We start from the raw sequence: 18,863 nt of genomic DNA, 5'->3' as shown, positions 1-18,863 counted from the left end.
CGGAATGCCGGCTACTCACGGAAGCAATGAGGGGGGTAATGAGAAACTAATTTTTACTAATTTCACCCATTCTGTTTGATTGTCAGAGCCTTCCGCATCATTACAGCAGCATCTGCAGCGGCTCACGATGCAGGGAGAAGAGATGGGAGAAATCATTAGAACGCCGCACACCGCTGCAGAATGGCGTTATGTTGACTTTAATAAGCAGGAGAACAAAAAGTGTGCATCTTTTAAGGGGGGAGGGGGGGGGAATAGCACAGTCTCTTTTTCCAGACCCCGTTCTGGCTTTAGAGAAAATCAAACAAACCAGCACCATTGCAACATTAACTTTACAACAGTGTTTACAACCCTTTTCCCTTGTTTTTTTCCCCCCAAAGAACCTATACACCGTCGGTTACACTGAATTTTTTTTTTTATGTACTTTTAGCTTGAAGAGAAAAAAGTACATTATTTTCCTTGCCAACCTGTAATTGGGGTAGTTTTTGATCCGTCTGCGACATCTCTGTATGCAGAGCTGTCATCGGTGGACTGCATGGTTACCCGTGCTCTGCTTTCATTTTGCCAGGTCATTTCCCAGCATGCAGTGCTCTCCCAATTGGACCGGATAAGCTCAAAGAGAGAGCCACCCTGTTACTGGGGTCACTGAGGTGTCTGATGGGTAGCGGAACCTCCCTGGCCCCCTCTTCAACGACCGGTCTGGAGGATACGCCACGTCCATTCCAAGTCAGCCTGCCGGCAAGGTGTTCCGAGCCTCCCTGCTAGATGGATCGTCAGCCCCACCTCCGGCATCCGGACAGGACCAGAACCGCAGCCCGGAGCTCGAGGCAGCCGTCGTCCTCGGCCACGTTCGCCAGAGCCGTGCCGCCGAAAGCGCCAGGCTGCCTCACTTCTTCGCCACACCCGCAGTCCTGAAGAACAGACGCCTGCAGAGGAGAGTCCCTCAGGGAGAAAGGCACTTCTCCGGCGAGAGGGAGGTTGCGAACGCGACGTGAAGTCGGACACGAAACCGGGCCTTTCGAAAGACGGGCGGCGAGGCAGGCGGGCAGCCCGGCCCTACGCTATTGCCGGCAACATCCTGCGGAGAACAGGACTGACGGCTCCTCCGTTCCTCCGAGGCGCCAGGGAGAAGTGCTCAGCATCTGCTCGCAGCAACCAAGGCAACCATTTCCATTAGAATGCAATGCATTAAAAAACTGGATAAGACTGTTCTATTTTATATTTACATTTCCATTTATTTAAACTGACACAGCCTCTCATAAAAGATAACTAGAAGTAATATTCTGAGACGGGAAAGCATTATGACCTGTCCAGCACAGGCACGAAGGCAGACGGCTCACTCTTCTCGGAAGAAATATAAAAATAACTCAAACACTTGCGTGGACGCACTATTACCGCAGGATAACACCTCACCCTTCGTGGCTCTTTGATATTCCCGACAAAGGGCTCACAGCCCCCGCGCCTGTGTATTGAGCGCTTACGAATATTAACGTAATGATAACAAAAAAATGATAGAAAAGCGCCGTATCCTGTTCCACAAAAGATTCCATTAAGATACACTTAAATTGGACTTAGATTTAGCCTCCCTTATTTGTTTTACTCCTCTGACAGCGACCCTTAAGAGTTTCACAAAGCCTTTCAGAGATAAAGAAGGAATTAAAGAAACAACCAATTAAAAATAGACAAGTGCTACGGCATTCACTGGCGAGCTGCATGTATCAACACAACGGTCACATATCAGCGGCGTTATTGTGACGGCCCTGGAATATAATTCAATAACACGACGGGAGAAAGGGCTTTTTTCCCCCCCTCTTCTCAAGAGTCAACTTCATTTCAAGTGATTTCGGAGGGAAGGACGCAACCGCAACACAGCATCCACAAACGCACCTCACCGCCGGTGGAGGCATCCGCTGAATACAAATATGGTAAGACGCTGGCATTTCCGGCGCCAGGTTCATCTCCGCGGCTCTTAGCCTGCAGTTACTATACATGTGATTTCACACCCTTCGGGTCCAGCAGGTACCACTTACTGGACACTTGTCCACCTTCTCAGCACCGCAGCGTAAATAAGAAATTATCGCAGATTTTACGCAGTATCAATAATGCCTCGCACACCAAAAATTACGTAATCGGTTGTACATTCGGAGCGAAATTAATCATTTGCAGCAGGCGATACAGCACCAGCAAGGAACGGACCTGGTTTGAATCCCACTCCTGTTGTAGTACATTTGATCAAGATCCAGTAAAATTTGCCCAGCTGTACAAACAGAGCTGGGTAAATTTTATTAGAGTACATAACTGGGGTAGGAGATGGACAGGGGGGTTAGTGCTGCTACCATTGAACTCGCAAGTTGCATGTTCACAATTCACTTCCTGCTGTAGTACCACAATAGTACCTACTGTGGATTAGTAGTCAAACTGTAGTAAAGCCTACCCAGCTGTGTAAATGGGTAAATCACTGCAAGTAGCTTACCGTTGCAAGTCGTTTTGGAGAAAAGCGTCAGATAAATGAATAAAGGTACATAAATGTGAAGCACTCGTGGGGCTGCGCGGTGCAATGAGCAATGAGGGACTCAACCCAGTGGACACGTCCTGCTAACAGGAGACACCGTTTGACATCTCTGGTGGATTAAAACCCATCACTGTTCCTAAAGTCAATTTGGTGGCTGTGCATCATCCCACTGAGCGGCGAAACGGGGAAAGGGAGAGAGACACCACTCCATCTGCAGCAATTCCCTCCTCTCGCTGTCCAAAAGCTGGGACTTGGAGTTACTTGAAGCATGTTACCTGCAGCATGTTTTAGTCTTTTCTGACTCAGGTAAGTGTGCTTTACTCCGAGGCACTACGCTAATTCCGTGCTGTTTTGCAATGAAGCGAAAGCCTTAGTCATCGACAGTATTCCTCCACGAATGGCTGAGAGATTTTTTTTTAAATGCTGATGCAAAAAAAAAAAAAAAAAAAAAAAAAAAAAATGATCAGGAACTCTGAAAAGGAAAATATATGAGGCAAGCAACAAAGACAACTTAATTAACCTCCCAAACACAGCGAGGCAAATGTGGCATCAGCTGCTATGAAGGTGTCGGTCCCGAAAGGACGGCAAACGAGGTACCGTTAATGTGCACAGAGGTAACGCTCCCTCTCGCCTCCAGCACCGAAACGGGACGGTTTCAACCGGGCAGAAAACACCAGGAGCTCAGAAGGGAAATTTTGGGTTGAATGCCACCTTTTGGAGAATCTTTGGTTCATCAAATTTCAAATCAGAAGCTTTCAGAAGCTTCGGTATGTTTTAGGGGACAGCTGGTAGCGTTACTGCCTTCGGATCCAAAGGTTGCAGGTACGAAACCCACCTCCAGCTATGGTACCCTTGAGCAAGGTACTTGCCCTCAATCACTCCAGTGGGGGGGGGGGGGTTACTAAGCTTTATAAATCATGGGTAAATAACTAAGCTTGTAATAACTGTACCCTTAACATTGTAAGTTGCCTTAGAGAAAGACATCAGCTGAATGAATAAATGTTTGGAAAAGCACACAACGTTTAACCCCACCGGCTGCTGTTGTACTGCAGAAGGCATTGTGGGACCTTTCAAATTCATGCTTTTTATCAAGTGGTTTTACGTTAAAAAATGATGAAAGACAGTATTCACAAGGAGATTTACAGCGAAGTTCAGCCCCAGGTGTTGTTACCTGGCAGCCCCACAACTGAGATTCACAATAAAGAGGAGAGTTCAAGTTGGTCTACAAAACAAGGATGTTCTGGAGTCTGATCTCACAGGAGCAAACCGGTGTATTTTAAGGCAGACGCGTAATGTCGACAGGAAGAAAGAGTCGGGACTTGAATCGGACACCTGATGCACCGACAGACAATTAGAGTCGACAGTGCTGGCATAACATTAAGTAAACATCCACTGTTAACGCGTAGAGGAAAAACAGTGAAGTTAGAAGACAGAGACCTGCTGCCTACACACATTAGTAGTCAAGTGTTTTGTTTGATGAACCAATGGTGCCATTCAGTGAAGAGGGAAACCACATCGGGATGATGTAAGGGATATCAATGACTAGCTGCTGCACTTTGCCAATTCACTCAACGGCAGAACGATGCTTCAAAATAAGTAGGTGAATGGAACACGGGGCAGGAAGAGGACATTAAGCCTCTTCCTAGGGCAGAGAACACCTCATACTATTATGTGCCACTGCATGCTGTTCAAACAAATTGAAAGTATGCTAACCGAACGCCCGAGTTTAGGCAAACTTTTCAGCTGTGAAAGGAAATGCTGGAAGTGATAACTGAGCAGCACATTGCCAGATAGTAATTTTTTTTAAGCAGGAACCTCATGATGGAAGCCAGCACCTCAGAGAAGGGAGCGCAGCTGGATGTCTGAATTGTTCATTTCCTCCTGCGACTCCTAGGCCCTCGGAGAGAGGACTTATTTATACCACTCGCCCTGTCAACCGCAAGGACTCAAAAAGCACATTTGGCAGCTCCCGCTGCGGACGGAGGGAAGCGGGCCGGCGCTGCCTCCGAGGTACTGTTCCCAAGCACAGAAGATCCCTTAGCGAGCGGGGTGCGTGTTCCACGCGGCCGGATGGCTCGAAGCTGCGCTTGTCAAACATCACGGGATAGGGTCGCTTTAGTTGCCCCGTGGCACCGTCCGATTCCTCACCTTATCTCTCCTCTTCGCTCCGCGTAAGAGACGGCTGCACCGTGGACACCAAAAGCTGGAAAGCAGCTTAGGTGGCTATGGGGAGGTTCAACTCCAGTTGCGACATCAGGACCTCAGCGAGGTTCCCAGGTTCATCTGATACGTGGCAGCCAGCAAGCGACAGCAGCCCTGCTGGAGCTTCGGAGTAGCTTCCAAGTTCAGAGGTTCACGAGACAACGAAACAGTCACCATCAAGGAGACATAATTTATGGAAAGGGGGGCTTACCAGTTTGTCTTTTTTTTTTTTTTTTTTTTTTAAAAACAAAGTCATCTACAGCTCATTATTTATAGTGTTTTCTCTCTCACTCAGTTTCAAGCACTGGTTGAAATATATGCACGGGTCTATAGAAGCTACAGTATATGGCATCATACACCTCACCAGAGGTTAACGGTCACCATTATTTTTGTTATTTATTCATCGAGTTCATACCCTTATCCACGGCAATTTACAATTTTAAATCTGTATACTATTCAAATATTATTAACCAATTATACAGCTGAATAATTTTTCTGGGAGCAATTCTGGGTAAATACAACGTTCAAGGGTACAACAGCAGCATTCGAACCCGGGTCCATTGAGTGGAAGGTGACAGCTGGGTAGAAGGTGGCCTCTGTGAAAAAGCACTTACAGACTCCTCCTGTGTGTTTTTGCTGAAAAAAAAAATAAATGAAAATATCACACCATTTCAGCAGGGGTCCTATGACCCTATCAAAACCGCTCCACAATATTAAGCCCTCAGTGGATGTGCAAAAACAAGCTGGTCGCTCCTCAGTTGTGGCTTTAAAGGTGACTACACAGCACAAGTGACTGAAGAGGTAAAAAGTTTGCGATGTCATAAATCCTGAGATTGCGCTGGAACTCCCTTTCAGCTGTGACTCATTTATCAACTCGCGATTAAGGGCCGTGTACTTCTTCACTCCGTTCTACCTAATTCTGCTTAGCGTTTGTTCATCTAGATATTTGTATTACAGAGAAGACATGCAACAATTCATACTTTAGCCTTCAGCAACTTTTGAGCTGTTTTTTTTTTTTGCTGCGAAAGCCATCTTGCCGAAGCCTCTATTCAAAAATAAGCACAATTACGATGCCTTTCATCTGAAACAAAAAACAAGTCCTCCATCAATGTCAATAAACAGATGTCTTCCTTTCTAAGAGAGCACAAACATTGATTAAAAACGCAGAGGAGAAAAAAAAAAAAAAAAATGTCTTGAGGTAGCACTAAACAAGCATGTTATTTTCATCGCTTACCACAGAGAACGAGACCCTCTGTGTTAAAACTATCAGTGCATAAAGCTGTCACATTTAATTTTCTCACCATATTTGGTCTAAAAAAGAAAAAAAAAACCTCTTATTGCCATTTACAGTCAGCGGTTCTATGGAAAAGAGAATGCTTATTACCAGTGATTGCCTCTGCAGAGATTGCATGGCAAAGCCGCTGGAACCAAAGAGGCACTCCGAGCGCTCCAGTTGGAACGACGCTTCAGTGTTTATCATGTCAGCCGTCTCTCCGTTGCGAGGATAAAGCTCTCACGTGTTCGAGGCATTCACGTCGGCTCTGATCCTGCTCGGATCAAAAGTTTTTGATTGATCTCCGAAGCGCTGTGCCTGCATTTCATCAGATAGCGAGAACACATCTAATGTCGTTTGACTGATAGGTCACCTATGTCGAGTACAATGCCAAAATAAAATCGTAAAAATACAGTCCCAGTTTCATTAAATTAATCCTCCCGACCATCAACGGCGACCGCTCGTCCGGTACTGGGTCCCTTCGGTCCGGAGCCTATCCCAGAAGGATAGGATGTGACGCAGGGTACACCCAGGGCATCGCAGGACAATCGCACACACTAGTTCACACACCACAGGCAATTTACAAATAGGGGCTAATTCACTTGAAAAACATATCTCTGATCATGGGAGGAAACCCACAGAAACAGGGGGAGGACATGCAAATGCCACACAGACCAAGCGGGATTTGAACCCAAGTCCAAACCCTCAGCCCAGTCACTCAGGCACCACTGAGCTTTGGTATATTATGTGCCCCCCCCCCCCCTTTTTTTTTTTTTTTTTTTTTTTTTTTAAGCATTCGGTAATTCTTTGTAGATTAAGGGAGCCAGGAAGCAGCAAGAGCAGTACATTAGCTGGAGCTGAACATAAAGCAAGAGCAGCTGAAGGTAAAGTGGCCTCTTAGGAGGAATCCTCTTGAGGAAGGGGGGATGATCATGCGTTGAGAGGCTACACGGCTACTTTCCTGCCTGCAGCCCCCAACCCCTCCCTCCAGTTTACTGGAAACACCAAAGCCTTCCTTAAAAGCAGTCCTCATAATCAAATGCGGTCCGCTCGTGTCGGTCACCTAGATCCTGGGAGAAAACAAATCCCTCTGAAGGAACAAAAGGAACCTTCCCCATTAGAGAAATGGGTTACCAGGGCTATAATAAATGTCAGGCTGCCTGGAATTCATTTCTCCAACACAATGCTTTAAAATGTTTAAGTAAAACTAATGTACAGAATATACCACCATTGAGCTGGGTCACTTTCTATTCGTTGCGCACAGGATACAACCAATCTCTCCCCCATTCATCTGAGCACTTTGACTTCTTTCAAAAAAAAAGGGCTTTGAGACAGAACACTTTTGCACAAAACCTCCAGAAGCTGAAACAAATCTTTCAAGTACTCTGCACAACCACCGTTAACATAACCGGGTCTATCCGTTCCATGAAATCACCCCATTTTTGTTTAGTACTGATAGCAAAAATTATTTCTCGCCTTTCTTTTAATGTTATATTTTCATTCATTCATCATCATCAATCGCTTATTCGGTGCAGGGTTGCGTAGCTCCCGAGTTTATACATTACGCCCAGAACGGGAGGGAAGCCACCCTCGCACGCCGGCTCCAAATCCCCCTAATCGCAGATGGTTTAAAAGTACCTCGATCACAACCCACCCCTGCAGAATCTCCAGAGAACTTCCTCACCATTAGAGAGTCTGTTCAAAGAGAAGACATTCAACTTTCTTTTCTATAAACTCCGTACCCGGGTTCAACACCACAACCCACCGCAGTGTCAGTTACACTCTCCCAGATGTATAGGGAAAGAAGCAGGATATACTCAACAGATATTTTAATATTGTGATATATTAATATTGGGGGCGTGGTAGCGCAGCAAGTTTGGCCAGGGTGGGTCTGGGGTTCGAGTTCTGCTTGGGGTGCCTTGCGGTGGACTGGCGTCCCGCCCGGGTTGCGTCCTTTCCCCCTTCAGCCTTGTGCCGGGTTAGGTTTCGGTTCGCCGTGACCCCACTCATTGTAAGTAGCGCATCTAGCAGTGTAGGTCACCTTGGTGAATAAAGTGCGTGGGCTGATATAACGCTACATAGAGTTCATTGGAAGTCGCTTTGGAGAAAAGCATCTGCTACATAAATGTAAATGCTATTAAAAAATTAAGTTCACAGGATCATAGCCTACATGCTTCACACTGCTCACAGACATTATGGCACTGCGTCGAATTGCTCCAGTAAAAATTACCCTGCAGTGGGTAAATCATCCTAAGTAGCTTAAAAATGTAAGCTGCTTTAGAGAAAAGCATGAGCAAAATGTGTTTGCGATAATACCGAATGTACTCTTTCGGTTGCGATATCAGATTTACCTTAATCGGAGGTTGTGATTGATCGGGATTGCGAGTGCAATAGAAAAGGATTACAACTGCTGGCAAAAATCGCTGCGAGAACTAATTGTCTTATGGTTAGACAACTACTTTGTTAATATGTGCAAACAAACCATAACTGTGACGCTACACTGAATCAGGAAGCGGCACGATATTTTATCAGAGGTGCGATATTCCGCTTTGTCATACGTTTCATTGAATTTTTGATTAATAATACATAACTGACACCAACATATCTTTCAGGCAAATGTCATGTCGGCTTAGACACAAGGCATAAAACATGTACGCTAATTTAAGCACATGACTGGGAAATGACAACAATATATCCAAATCCAAGGGACATGGTTTACTTATCAAATGTGTACTTAGCACAGGTTGAGATGCCCATCTTAAACCGTTTCAGTGTTCTAAATTTATTGAAAACAATTAAATACATCAGAAGACACACTTCCATTAGCGGTATGAAATTACAAAGTAAAATGAAATCTGTTACACACAATGAATTTCTGAGTTAGCAGTCTTTCAGGGGCGTAATAACTAACAGAGTAATTACATGAAAATAGTGTTATACATACACACATTTTTAACTGGTATTTTTTATTTTTATGGGTGGTGGATCTGTATTCATGAGTCAAAGCAAAACGTAATTATAGTGATGAAATCATGTTCTGTCGAAAAAATGAAGGTCATTACATGTATTCATTGTCTGTGACTCATCCGTACTGGGACTATGGTCTACATAACAGTCTCGGAGAGGCATAGTAAACAGCAGGCTCCAAACGCATCCAGCACACACACCGCAGACTAACTCGACAGCACTCAAAGTCCTTTGTCCAACGACTAACAAGGGAAGCGGCGAGTCCGGTGACAATTACGATTTCCAAGTTTAGAAACATTCCTATTTGGATACGGAGTGACGGCCGGCACATGAATTTCCTCTTTGACAATCGAGTCGAGGCGCTTATTTCCGTCTCCTCTCCTATTGTCAAACCTCTCACCGGCAAACTTTAAAAGAACCTGACCTTTCGTAATTGTGACCAGAACTGAACAGATATGAAGAATTCCCATCCTTGCCCTGAACACATAACATTATAAACAGACATTTCTTAATTAAGAAGTGTGTTGGGGAAACGGTAAGTCACGTATTATGCATTACAAATAGTTATACAGGTATATGTCAAATTTACATACACAGAAACTACAACCTGGGTTTCCGTCTCTTAAAGTGGCAGCTAGATATTTTGGAACATTTGGTGGCATTTGCTACTGCCAATTTCAAAAAAGTAGATAGGAGACAGACACGCACACGCGCACGCACACACACACACACACACACACACACACACGAGCCAAAGAAACTGCACATCTGCAAGACAGCATTTAAAGAGGAAATAATGCATAGCAGTCAGCTCGGCTCCTCTCTCAGGAGAGAGCCCACCTCCAGCAGGGTCTCCCAGCTCAATTAGCTCCTCGCACCCTGGCTTTGTGCTGATGGAGGAAAACGCGCAGGGGGTGGGGGGTTAGCGTGCCCCGACAACAGCCTGCACTTCTCTACCTTTTAGTTCCCATTTCTCCTTCAAAATACTTCTGGTACATCCATGGGCCGCGGACCCAGATTGCTGTAGCTTACATTACTGCAGTTTGTGCGTTACTTTCTCAAAACGAAAGACTAAGGTGACTCAGGTGCTTGTCTAATAAAGTAACCAAGTTTGCAATAAATAAATTCCCAGCAGAAATGTGATACTCCCAAAAAAAGACTGGAAATCGCTGCCCTGGGAGAGATGGCACAGATTGAGCGGAAATATCTAGAACTTCGCGGAAGCACTTGGGACGGAGACGTCGATGGCCAGACTGCTGACGTCCACTGCGAAAACAGACATTTTGAAATGTTTACCAGCTGTTCGTCTCGCTCCCGGTGACACCGGAAGGCAGGTGGGCCGCATCTCAAATGGAGTCCATAAATCACAGCAGAGACTGGAGATGGCTGTGCTTTCCCAGCATCCATCAGAGGCCAAGGATTCCAACCATGGCCCAGCTCTGCTGCTCCATACACTTCAGCATGGCATCTCCTCCTCCCGAGGCTCTCACTTCCACGGTAAAGTTAGAAATTCAGTGGGGGCGGGGGGTCCATGGTTAACAGATGTGGACACAACACATTCAGTCACAGGTTAAAGACATTTTGTGTCACATATAGCCTCTCTTATCCCAGCAGCACTTCTTGTTATTATAAGGCAATTTATGGTTATGTGCTGACCCACTAAAATATGAAATGTGCCAGACCTAGCAGTTGCTGATGAGCCCGATCCCAGGCCCAGGGTCAAAGCTCTGGAGTGCAGCTTCAGGGGACAAAGAGGTCCATCAGCTGCCATCCATCTATCCTCTCTACGATGGACAATTAAAGCCTGAATTCCTTAATGCTGTGACAAAGAGCTACTCGATCAAGCCTAACCATTTTATGCCTAACACCTGCATTATTTTTAGACTTTAATTACCTAAGTGTTCTTAACCGAATGACCGGTTTTAATTGTCACTGATAAACAGGAAGGGCCGTGCCTTCAGGAAAAGGTCATTATGGGTGATGTATGAGGCGAGCTGGACCGCGTCTCTCCACAGCCAGAGATGAAGATCCCCACCCCCCGCCGTACACGTTCACGTGCGGGTTCAAGAAAATAACCAATTAGAAAAAGGGCAGCCATTGTGACATTTGCAACCAAAATAAGCAGAAAGCAGGGAAACACTTGTTCAAAGGACCCAGACATTTAATCACCAAAAAGACATAGCCTGGCAGTAAAAGCTTTATTTTTAGATGAAAACCTCCCTAAACACAAATTAATATTTTACACAGAATCAGAAGTAGCGCAGTGGTGTGGGCTAATTGAGGTATAAAAAGGCTTTATTGTTCCTTATTTAAAAAAAAATTAAAAATTCTACTCATGTAATTTTAATGACACCACATTGCCATTCCACAAGCGCAAAAGACATCAAAGTTTGTGTGGGCTAATAACATCAATGTCCAATTGTAGTTTTTCCTATTCCAAAGTTAATTGATTGCAGTGCAATTCTTACAGTCCAATCCATCTTTCAGAATCTGCTGTTATGCTACATTACACTTTCAGTGAGGTGCTAAGCATGGATTATTACCATTTTCTGCTCTGGCAATGTTGTTGTATCCATTGATCATCTTGTAAGGTCTCTAGAAAGTGTGTGCAGAATAGAACTTAAAGTCTTGGAAAGACTTCCATAAGTTCAGTTCTCACTAGTCCTTACAATAAGGCATGAAAAACATTTCCACCAAACCAAAAAAAAAAAATCCTTCTGAAAGCAACAAATGACAAAATTATCCTTCCAAGTTTGTTTATTCACTCCAGCTGCCCATTTAGTTGATCTGCAGACGACAGTCAGAGAACGTTTTCTGTTTACGTTTGTTTTGTCTCCATCAGAAAGTAGGAGGCTGCGCTTTTGTGAAGTCTGATTAGATAATGCATCTTCCAAATAACAGCAATTTGTTATAAAGCAAAAGACAAGATGATTACATTCAAACTGTCACCAGAAGCTTTTATTAAAAGAGAAGCAACACAGAGGACATGTATCTTGGTACAACTGAATTAGAATTAAAGAAACAATCTCAAAGTGGATTTGTACAGTGCCGTCTTCTTGAAGTTTAAGAAAAAATTTCAAAAGCCTAAGCAGAAGAAAGTGAACATCCATATAGACACAATCGCAGATGAGAAAAATCACAAAATTGATGGTGGAGAGGAAAAAAAAAAATTGTGCACTCTAAAGCAAAATGCTGAAGAAACATACAAAAGACAACTTATTACTCTGAAAGAATGACTCACTGAAGAACAGGCTCATGCTCCTAACTTTGGGGAATTTCATGTGGCTGGCTGCTTATTTACAGCAACCTTATTGCAGCCAAATTTATAACCACTATCATGACCCAGGCATCATACTGCAACTAACATAGCCTTTAACAAATAAGATCCACAAACAAAAAGCTGGATGGTGGCAAGAAGGCTCCTAAACAAACGAGAACTTTCCTCCCTTTTGTTGTTCATGTCAACTTTGTTTAACAAGCAGCATCTCTCACTTCTTCAGCTTCGATCTCCGTCAGTCTGTTGCGTTGCGCTCAGATGAAGACACAAGTAGGACACCCCAGAGAAACCAAAAATCACACAAACTAAACATGTACTTTAATGCAAGCGTACATTCGATTTCTTCCGGATCGACGACTGCTCTTTGTTCAGACCGTTTTATCACAGGCTGATTGATGCCGCCACTGTAGCACAATGTCACGTTAAAAACTATACTTTAATTTACAACACAAGCCAGCGAAGACCATATGTGGCTTTGAGAAGAAATACTTGACAGTCACGTCTGACATTTCCGAGCACTGCCAGGATGCCACATGCTTGCTGGATCAGCACCTTGGAGAGCTCCTACTCAACAAGCAACTGAGTCTCTTTGTAGAGGCAGAAAGACACAGTGGCATGTCATCCAACAGCAATACACACACCTGATAGAGGGGCAGACTGACCTGTGGACTCATTCCTGTGCATTTCTAGACCCAAATGCCCCCCCAGATAGGAAGGAATATTTTGAGCTCAGTATTATAAAAAACTAATTGGACATAGATGCTTGGGTTTAGCAGGGTCCACAAGATTTTTTTTTTTGTTTTAATTCTCTCATTCACCAGTCCGCTGTCAAAACCCACTTGTCCTAAGGCAACCTTGTGGTGGTCTGGACCCTATCCCCAAAGCACAGGGCACAAGGCAGTGTGAGCAATCACACACACTAAGCAATTTAGAGTCACTAGGCCCCCTGAAACACAGGTCTGAAATGTGAAAAGAAACCCACAAAAACAAGGAGAGCATCTGAACTCCACAATAAATGAGTGGGACTCAAATCCATGTCTAATCACAACACAGGAGCAGCAAGGCAACAGAGCTACCCCATATGCATTACATTTACATGTATTCATTTAGCTTCTCCAAAGCAACTTGGAGCGTTAAGCTACTTACAGTTATTTACCCATTTATACAGCTGGGTAATTTCGCTGGAGCAATTCAGAGTAAGGACTTTGCTCAAGAGAAATAGAGCTGGAGGTGGGATTCAAACTTGCAGCCTTTGGGTCTAAAGGCAGTCGCTCGAACAGTACGCTCCCAGCAGCCCCTTAGCTGTCATTGCAGTGAATGTGAAGAACTACAGTGATTTAGACTCTCGTTCACAACACCTCCCAGATGGGAGGTAGCAGCCAGCTTGCACTCCAACAGTACACTGGCTAACTGGTCACTGCCACCTTCTATGGTACGATGCCCGTTTTGATCGCGATCGGTAAAGAGCAGCTTGCATCCAGCAAGATGTTCCACGCGTGTCGTCATCAGCCATTCAAAGAGAGTCTCGCTGCAGCTGAGTTCCTCCGCTTGTCCTTTGTCAGCCTAATTAAACAACCAGCTGTGTTAATGAGTGAAATGAACTGTTCCCTATTTGCAATTATGTGCTTTGATTGAGTTTATCCCTGCCAAGTTTCCACATGTTGACTGATGTTAGGTGCACAAAGTGTTCGCTGTACACACGCAGGCAGCTAAACTAGAACGATTTCATGGGCACGCTTTTTGTTTGCAGTACTTGGAGTTGTGTTAAACTCGAAAATCTGATGATTTCACTCCTAAAACGACATTGACATGACTACTGGTGCAGTTCATAACATTTTTTATGGGGGGGGAAACACCGTTTATCAAAACATACAATACCAACCATAGATTGCAGCAATATCAAAGGGCAGATTTACCAAGCATTCACTCTGTAGAAAAGCACAAGTTAACACTGATTCATAATGTTTGTAGCCTCAAATATAATGGCTTCTTATGCTGATCCTTTGGCACATTATAGTAGGTAAACATTAGTTATTCAAATATTCACCTTAACTTACCTGTTAAGGCAAACTTACAGTGCTAGATAATTGGCTTTACCACAATTCACACTTCTGAAGAGCAAGTTAGTTCAACTACCAATTCAGTTCAAGTGCCTTGATTAAAGGTACAACAGCAGTAGGGGGATCTGAACTTCAGACTGCAACCTAACGCCCCCAACCACTACACCATCTGCTGGTTGTTTTCTACAAGACACTGACTATACTGAAATCTTTTTCATATGCTTCTCTTTGCCCGTTCACTTCTGTTACTCGCCTTGAGGCTCCGAAATGAGAAAGATACTTTACAGGCATGTAACATCATCTAGTAAATGCTTACAGTACATGTATGAGGTTGGTGTAGTCAGGGTTACAGATGCATTTACCACAGTAGGCTCAGTAGCGATGTGTCAGGTATTGCAGGGAACAAAGTAGCAGCAGCAGCAGCACTCAGAGGAGCTACATACACGTACTGGGGAATAAATCAGGCCGCCTTCCACGGTGGAAGGTGTCACACTCCCACCCGTTATGTCTGTTACAGGACATTGTTTTAGAGTTCAGGCAATTTTGTTGACAAACTATTCACAGCTGCATGACCTTTCAGTGGCGAAATAAGTCATTTTTATTAATATTTGTCATTTTTAGGTTTTGTCTGGTGTTCATCCTCATGGAGGCAACAATAATCGTTATTATCGCTGTTGCTGCAGTAATGATTCTGTGTTCGGTTTATTTTAACATTTTAGCCTTATTAGAAAAAAAAAAAAAAAAAAAAAAAAAAACCCATCGACTGCGTCGCGCGCGCGCCGGTCCATCTCCCGATACTGGGCGCGACGCGTTCGGAACGGCGCGTGCCAGCCTTCGTGTCGGACTTCGTCGCGCGGCCAGCGCGCAGCACGCGCCTCGTCCGTTTCCACGTCGCACCGCCGGTGCTCAGACTGAGGAGAAACTTCATTCGCCCTGAAGTTGGGACCACACACACACACACACACACACACACACAGCAACACCGCCGAGGAACATGAAGCCAAGTTGAAGAAGGCACAACACACCACACCACACCGGCGTCAACCAGTTGCTCAGGTAAATGTGCGCCGTGTTTTCAGCTGCGTGAGGAGAACCGCCTTCAGCGAAATCCGCCACACCGGTTACAGCGCGAAAAAAAAACACTTTGTTACACATGTATTTCCCACACAGGTGAAAGAGGAAGGAATGAATGGAGCGGAGCTCCGTGTGTGTGTGTGCGTGCTGAGTGCTGAGTGCGTCCAGCCAGTGCACATGTCCTAGTATCACAGGAGGAGGAACCCGACCGGGACTCAGTGAGTGTCATTTAAATATATATTATATATATATATATATATAAAATAACAATAAGGAGTGCCACAGAACGCACTGGACTCCGGTAAACCCGGAGAGAGGCTCGTTCGCTCCGCGCGCCGCGCGTCTCCGCGCCCTACCTGGTCGTGCGCGGAGAAAGGCGCGTCCTCGGGCAGCGCGTACCCCTCCATAGCGTTCGGCGGTAGGATCCGGTTGGCGAGTCGGCCGGGAAGATACGCGCTGTTCTGCTGGTGTCTCCTCGAGCTCGCGGGAGTTTCTGCTGGGCGTCGCGCGCGCGGCGTGGTTAAGGATCCGCACGACGCTGCGCCCTGTCACGTGCGCGCAGCCTTCCTCCCCAAAACCCAGGGCGCCTTCATTGGAGGAGCACTCTCTTATGCTTTTTTTTTTTTTTTTTTTTTTTTTTTAAATTTAAATTCAGTATTTTACTGTAGCGACACACCCTGAGCACGCAGACTTATTTAGCGCCGCGTGACCCGTTCCCACGCAGGTAGTTAAGGTGAAGCCGAAAATGCGAAGCTGGTGGCAACAGGTGGCCGCGGTGATGGAGCGATCGCTGCCATGGATTCGCTTCTTTTTCCTTTTCTGATATCACCGCGTGCAGGACGCGTGGGATAACCACGAGCCGATGTTTGTTTGTTTGTTTGTGTGTCTAAACAAGAAGAGAAGGTCTCTTTCTGATGGAAACACCTCGTATTGTTGAATGATGGTGCTGCGGGGAAAGGCAGCACCCTCACGTACACGAGCGAGGGAACTTGTGTGTTTCATCAGAAATAAAGTATCATTGTTATATATCAACTACACTGCATTGTTACGATTTTAATGGAAAAGCGTTTTAAAGATATTTATAAGGGACAAAAACACAAATAAAAAAAATCGTGCGGCCACACCCTGTCCAACTAAGAAGGGGAGGGGGGGTTTAGGGGGGCATGAGGTGGCATATTTCAGATCACAAAAAAGGTGTCAAACAAAACCATTTCGTATTCACTTCGCTTTCTCATTTGCTTCTACATCAGCATAATTTCCATATTTCATCTAAAACAGAAACATAATTGGCATTCAAAGATTTTCTACATTTTCTTATAAGCAGTTTATGTTTTCAGGAAATAGATTTCAGGGCTACAATAAAATAAGGATTATTATTATTAATAATAAGAAACTATTTTAACTCCTTTAAGGAGCATAATAGTTTCACAGGCTGCTGCAGAACAGTTAAGAATTAAATTGTGTTCAGGGTAGAGTCTGAATGGATGTGCTTGTGTATCTAGTCTATTCTTGTAAACATGTGTGTCAAGCTCTTTCCAGCTGTTAGATGTGGGAGAAGTGCGACACTGAAAAAGGCTTTGACTTCATAAAAGTGGATTTTTCATGTTCCGCGTCTTGCTTTCCTTTGTCTCTTGTATGTTTTCGCTTTGATCCGCGCACCGTGACACTTGTTATCTCTCCGATTCTTTCGTGAGCGGCTTCGCACAAGATGAGTTAGCAGCCTAAAGCCAAGTGTCGCATTTGCTTTAACGACCCGAGTGATGGGAAGTGGGGAGGCGGCACCGGCATCTTCTCTTCCTGGTACGGCGGAGGACGTACCCCTCTGCTGTGGACAGCATCAGCATCCAAAACGTGCTTTTCGCTTAATCCACTTTGGTTTTGCGGCCTATCTGCTCAGATGATATTTGGTATTTTTCAGTGTTTGAAGGTGTATCTAGCCTCGTGCAAAATGTAGCAGATGAGCGTGGTCGAAAATGGTGAATGATTTAAAAAGCGAAGATGCTTTTAGTGTATTTTTGTTGTTTTTCCGTTGGTATGGAAGGATTTTGGAGGGACTGCGGTTCGACTCCCTGCAGGCGGCCGTGCATCACCGGGGCTTTGATAGCCCCGTCACGCTGAGGTGTGCCCAGTTAAAGGCTGAGAAGCACTGAAGGGGAGGAGAAAGATGGGCGCTGCGGTTCATGTGCTGCACCTGAAAGAAGATACAGGATGGCTGCCAGAAAAGGGGAGATGGGGGCTGTTTCTGTTGGAGAAAAATGGCAAATAAAAGTCTTGACAGGCTCATTGTACCGAACCGCACCAGCCTGTGTCTTTTCTCGGCACAATTGCGGAACGCAGTCCCTTTCTTTTTTTTTTTAAACGGAAGGTAGCATTTTACGAGGCACAAATCCTCACTCTATTTTCAGCTAACTGGCAATTATTGGGACAAAGGAATTAGTCTCTGGAGCTCCAAAAGTTTTAATAGAATAAGGAGATTTTAGGAAAACACTGTCAAGCAGGGGGCAGCTTGATGGCTTAGCGGGTAGCGCTGTGGGCCCACAGCACCGGGGTTGTGGATTTGAATAGCGTCTAAAAGGGGTGGTATCGCATTGGAAGCGTGTTTTGGATTACAGTGACTTGAAAGCACTGTCAAGTCACTGCATGGCATACTGGAACTGGCATGTGGCGCAGCCATTCCGGATCTAAGGGAGCTGCACAAGGCAGCCATTTTGGATCTAGTTGAAATTGTATTTACTGGTATTTACTGCACAATATTAACAGGTATTTCACCAAATGTTTTTACAGGGTTTAGGGACAAGAAAAATGTTTGTAGGGATAGTATTATTACCATTCCTATTTTCTGCTGTGCCGACAGAAAAGATGTTTTAAAAAAAAATAGCTTAGAGTACTAAAAACATATCCCTCAGTCTGTAGGCTCCACAAATGAGGCCAATTAGTATCTTTCACCAGAGTTTATGAGAATGAATCATCCAGAATTTTGAAACTTACAGTGACTGCACTGAGAAGCCATTTTTAGGGCATTTAATGGCTGACTTACTGTTGCGTTAATGATTGCAACTTGCATTAAGCTTAAATGAATGCTCATCAATTAAATCACTGCTCATTAAATCATTGTTAACAGATGTATGGTGTTCTTAGTTTGATGACTACAGCTATTCTACCTGAAAAAAACTGTTTACTTTTCCTTTCTAATTCTGCATTTTTTTTTTTTTTTTATCTTCAAAGCAGTCTTTCACACATAAATTAATCTGTCAGTAGGTCTTGGCTCATTCTTTATTAAAATATGAAATTACAAACCCCCTTTTCTCCTTTAAATACAGTAAGATGGGTGTGAGCTATATTCTGTGATCAAGATCAGTCCCTTTCTATTCAGCTGATTTCTGCTGCGCTAGTCCTCAGCTAGTAGTTCACAGCGTAATAAATTTTAGTTTTGATCTGAAAAAAGAAATCTGCTTAAACCTTCAAGAGGACATAACATTTTTTCATCGTCTAACGATGTTA

At 44.5% G+C, this 18,863-nt stretch overlaps 1 protein-coding gene and 1 long non-coding RNA gene across 2 annotated transcripts in view; one reads left to right on the top strand and one right to left on the bottom strand.

Moving 5' to 3' along the window:
• The window catches only part of LOC108925745 (peroxisome proliferator-activated receptor gamma coactivator 1-alpha-like), a 185,132-nt gene extending 169,172 nt beyond the window's left edge, over window positions 1-15,960 (bottom strand). Inside the window, exon 1 of the mRNA XM_029258930.1 lies at window positions 15,719-15,960. Coding sequence (XP_029114763.1) covers window positions 15,719-15,769 — 51 coding nt within the window. The 5' untranslated portion in view covers window positions 15,770-15,960. The remainder of the gene's footprint in view (window positions 1-15,718) is intronic.
• On the top strand, window positions 15,051-17,674 carry LOC108925746 (uncharacterized). Its single transcript, XR_003798237.1, has 4 exons — window positions 15,051-15,344; window positions 15,459-15,580; window positions 16,684-16,685; window positions 17,404-17,674. It is a non-coding gene; the product is annotated as an uncharacterized LOC108925746 (long non-coding RNA).
• The last annotated feature ends 1,189 nt before the right edge of the window (window positions 17,675-18,863 follow it).

The sequence above is a fragment of the Scleropages formosus genome, chromosome 16 (genome assembly GCF_900964775.1).
Source record: "Scleropages formosus chromosome 16, fSclFor1.1, whole genome shotgun sequence".
Taxonomy (NCBI): Eukaryota; Metazoa; Chordata; class Actinopteri; order Osteoglossiformes; family Osteoglossidae; genus Scleropages; species Scleropages formosus.
Note: the sequence above shows the minus strand (reverse complement) of the source record. Positions and strands in the feature narration are given on the sequence as shown.